The sequence below is a fragment of the Quercus lobata genome, chromosome 6 (genome assembly GCF_001633185.2).
Source record: "Quercus lobata isolate SW786 chromosome 6, ValleyOak3.0 Primary Assembly, whole genome shotgun sequence".
Taxonomy (NCBI): Eukaryota; Viridiplantae; Streptophyta; class Magnoliopsida; order Fagales; family Fagaceae; genus Quercus; species Quercus lobata.
The window spans coordinates 28,811,508-28,817,996 of record NC_044909.1 but is presented as its reverse complement, the minus strand read 5'-3'; the positions used below and the strand labels follow the sequence as shown (position 1 = coordinate 28,817,996).

The following is a 6,489-nucleotide window of genomic DNA, read 5'->3' as shown; positions in this document are numbered from 1 at the left end:
ATGAACAGAAATCTGTTTTGTACCTGGAATTACAGTAGAAGTTGCTCGGACTCTGAGAAGAACATTTGAAAAAGGTGGTATAAACTGTAGCCTGAGTGGGATGGTTATATACATTATGTTTAAGAGCAGGGTTTTAAAGATTTTATCTTGTAGATCCTTGACTCCCAAAGTACTGAATGAAGGGTAAGGCTGTGGGGGGTTCTAGACTCTAGACACATCATCCATGTAATACTTACCCATAACAAAAAAAGAGAGAAAGAAAAGATCCTTAGCTCAAAAAATGCAGTTCTATTGAAGTAATGGTGTTACGGGTGAAATCGGTCAAGCAGAAGGGCAATTTTTCCACCAAGCCGAAATTTTTTATTTTGCCGTATTTGTCAGACATCGAACCGTAGTAAGGAAAATTGAACCAAATTAATTGGTTTTCAATTGGTTCGGGTCGGTCAGTTTTCGGTTTCTTCTCATTTGTTAAAAACCAAACAAGTCAAAGAAAAGAAAACCTATTTCCCTTTGTTTTCCCATATTTTCTCTGCACCCAAATGCCAAGCACTAAGCAAACACAACAAAAATATACTAAAAATCATGTATTTTCAGCAAACAAACAACACAAAAATCAACACAAACAAGTGACAATTAATTAAACAAAAAGGAGAAAATGAGATTCAAAGAACATACCAAAATAAGAGAGAGGTGATAAGGAGGGAGGTAGAGAAAGGCAGGAACGATGGAGAAGGTGAGGAGTGGCGTGACCAAAACAAAAGAGAGAGAAAGGGAGAACAGTGCAGGGTCGAACCTAGGATAAATGCATGCAACTCACGTGTCCTTACCACTATCCTACCAATACAATCTTGGTAAAAATTGTATATATTAATATTCAATATGGTCAGTTTTGGTGCAATTCCATTTTAATATTTTCTGAATCCAAGACCAAACTGACTAATTTCGGTTTTTCAAAAATACAAACCGAAACCGAATCGGACCAAGAAAAATCTAAAAAAAAAAGAAAAAAAGATTAAGTTCGGGCAGTCGGCCGATCCATTCGGTTTGCCAGTTTTTCATTTTATTTTTTATTTCTTTTTTAAGCCCTTAGGCAAATTTGAACACAAAGAAGTGCTGTAGCTCTAAGATCCTTACGGTTTTGCCCATACTTTTTTTTTTTTTTTTTTGATCTATTACATACAAGATCTTATAATTTTGTATATGGTGAAAAAGTTTCGAATTTATAACAAAATTTGGTAGTATTTATCTTTATCATTCTCTTTTTGGCCATATGACAATTTTTTTTGAGAATCAGTCATATGACAATTTTGATTGCTTATAAAACACAAAAAGTATAAATCCAATTTGTACCTAGACCACAAACAACCACTCAATACCGCTTGAAAAATGTCTTATTCCTTTGGTTTTGTTTCCATCTTTGGCTGCTATTTATTTACAATTTCTTACTCACACAGTCTTTTGCGCTTATGATTGTCATAATGCAATCATCATGAGACCTGTGTAGTCAAGACAAGCTATTAAAAGGAAGTAGTAGACTTTGAGAAGTAGGAAACCTTTTTTTGACAGAAGAAGGTAGAGAAGTTGGAAACTTTAAAACAATGTTAAGTGTTGTTTGTACTTAATGAGAAAAAATAGATATTTTTGATGTTAAGTGTTGTTTGTACTTAATGAGAAAAAATAGATATTTTTGAAAAGTCTTGAGAGTATCTAAGGTTAGTCCCAAACCTTATGGGTGATTTTTATATTTTACTCTTAAAAAAAAAAGAGCTAACATTATGCAAAAAAAGAAAAAGAAAAAAAAAGGAAAGAAGAAGATACGTGTCATTTTTCTTTAGAGCTCATGTTTCTTTTTTCATTTAGAAGAAGAAGAAGAGGATAATACGTGTTATTTTTCTTTAGAACTCATGTTTCTTTTTTCATTTTTTTTTTCCCCAATATACTATCTTAAAAAGAATCCAAAAAAAAAAAAATTTTGATATGAACTCGTAAGTAAATTACCATAGAGGAATATGGTTATGATGTAAATTGATTATATTGAAAATTTATATAATAATTGCTTGACACTGTTAGCAAGTTTTACAAATGTGGTCAAAATTATCATGATCCTCCGCATCTAAAGTATGTTTAAAAAAAATGTAAAGAAAGAATTAAAATAAGGACAAAGTTTGGCTACAAACTTTATTGAAATCTTAGGCTACAACTATAAAAAATATATATTTTTTGAAAATCTAACAGTTGGATTGTATATTCTTTATATTCTTAAAACACATATCAAATTTCATGCAAATCGGATGTTATCTATTATTCGATTTATAAACTTATTTTTTATGTATAATTTTAGACTACAAAAACTCGAAATTTAAATATTTAATTGATGACATAACTCTTGATTTTTGATGTTCTTCAAATTTTGCAAACATGAAAGATATAAGAAGAAAATATAATTCAATGATGGATTTGTCAAAATTCACATTCAAAAAATAAAAAAATATTAAGTGGCGTTATAGCCTTTGGTCTACAATTAAGTTTGTTATCAAACTTTGTCCTTAAAACAAAAGAAGTTATGCAAAAGGGGTAAAATGGGAAAATGGATTCTAGGTTTAATTGCACTCCTTAAAAAATAACTAATATATTTAATCAAGCTATACTCCCTATTTATTTGAGAAATTATAAGGTTTACATAGTGGACAAGTGACGTGGTCCATCATTCTACTAAAAGACTTACACCAGTTTAAAATTACTGAGTTAGAAAATTTTTTTAAACATAAACCTGATTCAGCAATTTTAAACAAGTGAGATTTGACTTAGCAATTTTAAACAAGTGTGAGTCTTTTAGTGAAATGATGAACAAATGACGTAGTACACCAGAGGACTGTATAATTTCTTTTACTTAATTAGTAATATACAAATTTCCCTTATCATTACTAAATTCGGTAAAATAAAAAAATCTAACAGATTTTTTTTCTTAAAAATTGTGCACTATTCATATTGTAATACCCATCAGACCGTGAAAATTCAAAAAATTTATCAAGATCATCAATAAAAAATTGTGCCTTTAGCGTTAGTTTATTTCATGTGAAATATATATTTTTTCCTCAATAAATGAAAAATCCCCCCCAAGAAAAATCTTAAAGTGATGAGGAAAAAAAAAAAAAAAAAACGTGAGATCACAAATACGTGTTGTTAGACAGAAAGGGGACATTAGGGTTAGTGATGTGGTGGATAGGGTAGGGTATTCTTTTGAATGATATTGATGGGACCGAAGCCAAATATACCAATCAATCAACTTCACCAACTCCTTTGATTGCCGACTCAAAAACCAATTTTCATAGGGAGCCGCCTCAGCCTGGGGGATTTGACTCATTTGATACTATATGAATGTAGGCATAAAAAAGGGAATGAAAAAAAAAAAAAAAAAATCCTTTTTCCTTTTTTTTTTGGTTTATTTTTATTTTTAAATTTGATCCATTAGAACTCAAATTAAAATTAATATTTGTGTAATTTTAATTACTGAAAGTGAGTTTGAGCATCTTAATTTGAGAAACAGAATATACATTTAAAAAAAAAATTCAATTTAACCTAATTTTCTAAAGATTAGGGACAATTTGTATATATTACTAATTTAATTTTAACCCATAATTAATTAATTAAGAGGGAAAGTACAATTAAAAATAAAAATAAAAATAAAAACGCGTAATAAAAACGCACATTATCGTACTACTATATAACGGTAACCCTTCTCTCACAGTCACACTCACTCGCTCTTTTTTCAAACTAAAAAAATAGTCTCGGTGTCTCTCTCTCTCTCTCTCTCTCGCTTCAGTTCTGTTCAGGTACGTTTCTTTCGCTCTTTTTTTTTTTTTTTTTTTTTGCTTGATGATATCATCTGAGTTTCAAATTTAGGGTTTTTACGCTTATTGTGTTTATGCGATCAGAATTAGGGTAGCCTTGATCGTTTTATTATCTGGGTTTGCTTTAATTTGCCAAACAAAAGGGAAATTTTGTTGCTTTTCATTCTATATGGTTCTTATTGTGGGCGATTTGGGTTAGTTCTATTACTAATTCTCTGGTTTATTTTCTTCTTTCGTGTTAATATTTAATGGGTCTCTCTTTTTTTCTTTTTTTTTTGGGATAAATATATGGGTCTCTTTTATTTATCAAGAAATTAACTATCTGGGTCTGTTTTATTTATCAAATAATTATCTGGGTCCGTTTTGATTTAGTCAAACATCTATTAGTTGTTTCAATTTTCACTTTACCTGGGTTTTGGGTTTTGTTTAATATTATATCCTTTTAATGTAAATAGATTTTTCAGGGGGGTTTCTTTACTAAGATATGATCAGTTAATGATTGTTGTTTTTTTTTTTCCCCTTATCATTTTCTGTTTTGGGTTTTTATTTTTGCTTCTAAATTTATGGGGCTGTTTATTAACAGTGTGTGGCTAAATTTCAGGTTTATATTCTGCACCAAATGCCTTCAGTTTATCTCAAGAACAAGCATGCATCAATCATTTGGTGCAATTTTAACTTCGTGAACCGGGGGAGGCTCTGGTGTTCTTGGAAGATATTGTTTCGGCATTGGACTTGACTGATTTCTTTTGTTACTGTGTCAATTTTAGCTTCATTCTCATTGCATTGTTGGGAAAAGGGATTGGCTATTTGTTGATTAAGGTACAGCAGATTACGAATTATTATTCTTCACTCCTCGTGAGGAAATTGGATACTGCGAATCAAAGTTATGGAATCAAGTAACTCCGGTTTGGATTTTGAATTCCCTGTCGAGGAATCTACCATTTACTCAGACTTGGGAGATTTGGGCTACGCAGCTGGACCAAGTGAAGATGGATATGATTTGTCCACTGGTTCTCCGGACAATTGTCTTTACATGAGTGATCTCGAGAAGCCTCTGAATTTTGCTCCTGAAGCTGGTGAATCTCATCACATTCCAAGTAATGGCCTCTATGCTGGATACAATGATTATACTGATGCAGAGCTGTTTCCTAGCAATCCTTGTGGTGCTGCTCAGCTCATATCTTTGTCAGATCTATCTGATCCACTGCCACAGAGACCTTGTGGGTTTATGGTGAGCTTTTGAAATCTCTACTGACCTTTTTACATAAAGCTTCATATCTTTTCCATTCCCATATTTGCTTGTTCCTCACTTGTATTTTTGAACAATAAAAAGAGTGTTGCTTGTGAATAAACAAATAATGGTTATCAAGGTTCTGAATTTGTATTTCCAGAAAAAGAGCTTCTGATGCAAGAATTCCTTTAATTGACCCTCTATACTTTTGATGTGCTATTTTCCATATAAAATTTGAATTTACATTTTAAAACATTTGTCAATTGGAGAGAAGGTGTACTTTGCCCCTGAAAGTTGATAATATCATTTATGAACGAAAAGTTGTTGAACTAAACGGCTTCACCTTAATTTATAATATAATTTGGGAGGCTGAAGCTGCTGAGTTCCCTTTACTATGATTGCATTTAACATATTTTTCTGAAGCTTTGCTAGCAAATGTTCTTTGAAGTTTTAATCTTTTCTAATGTAGAATTTTACAAATTTGCAGAATGTCAGTCATAACGGAGCTATTGAAGCCACATTTCCTTTTGATGCATCTGAAATTATTGAAGAGTTGGGAGATTTGGGCAATACATCTGGGCTTAGTCATAACGAAACTTCTGATGCAGCATTTCCTTTTGATGTTTCTGAAATTATTGAAGAGTTGGGAGATCTAGGCTATAAATCTGGACTTAATCATAATGGAACTGCTGACACTGCATTTCCTTTTGATGTATCTGCAATTATTGATGAGTTGGGAGATCTGGGAAATACATCTGTACTTGTTCATAATGGAACTATTGAAGCAGCATCACCATTTGATGTATCTGAAATCTTAGAAGAGTGGGGAGATCTTTGCAATACCTCTGGACTTGGACATAATTTCTCCACTTGTTCTCTGGATGATTGTATTAACATAGAGGATCTCGAGAAGCTACTGAATTGCCTTGCTGAAGCTGATGAATCTCAACAAACGGTCTGTTCAACCAAGAAAGATAGAAAAAGGAAAAGGAAAGAAAGAAATTGATATTTACAAAGAAGTGCAGTAGCTCTAAAATCCTTACGGTTTTGCCCATACTTTTTTTTTTTTTTTTTTTTGATCTATTACATACAAGATCTTATAATTTTGTATATGGTGAAAAAGTTTCGAATTTATAACAAATTTTGGTAGTATTTATCTTTATCATTCTCTTTTTGGTCATATGACAATTTTGATTGCTTATAAAACACAAAAAGTATAAATCCAATTTGTACCTAGACCACAAACACCACTCAATACCGCTTGAAAAATGTCTTACTCCTTTGGTTTTGTTTCCATCTTTGGCTGCTATTTATTTACAATTTCTTACTCACACAGTCTTTTGCGCTTATGATTGTCATAATGCAATCATCATGAGACCTGTGTAGTCAAGACAAGCTATTAAAAGG

The 6,489-nt window shown here is 31.6% G+C and overlaps 1 protein-coding gene across 1 annotated transcript; it reads left to right on the top strand.

Annotated features, from left to right (window-relative positions):
* Positions 1-3,745: 3,745 nt before the first annotated feature.
* On the top strand, positions 3,746-6,244 carry LOC115949645. Its single transcript, XM_031066933.1, has 3 exons — positions 3,746-3,833; positions 4,453-5,082; positions 5,570-6,244. Exons 2-3 carry the CDS (start codon positions 4,738-4,740, stop codon positions 6,086-6,088), a joined length of 864 nt encoding a protein of 287 aa, XP_030922793.1. The 5' UTR covers positions 3,746-3,833; positions 4,453-4,737; the 3' UTR covers positions 6,089-6,244.
* The last annotated feature ends 245 nt before the right edge of the window (positions 6,245-6,489 follow it).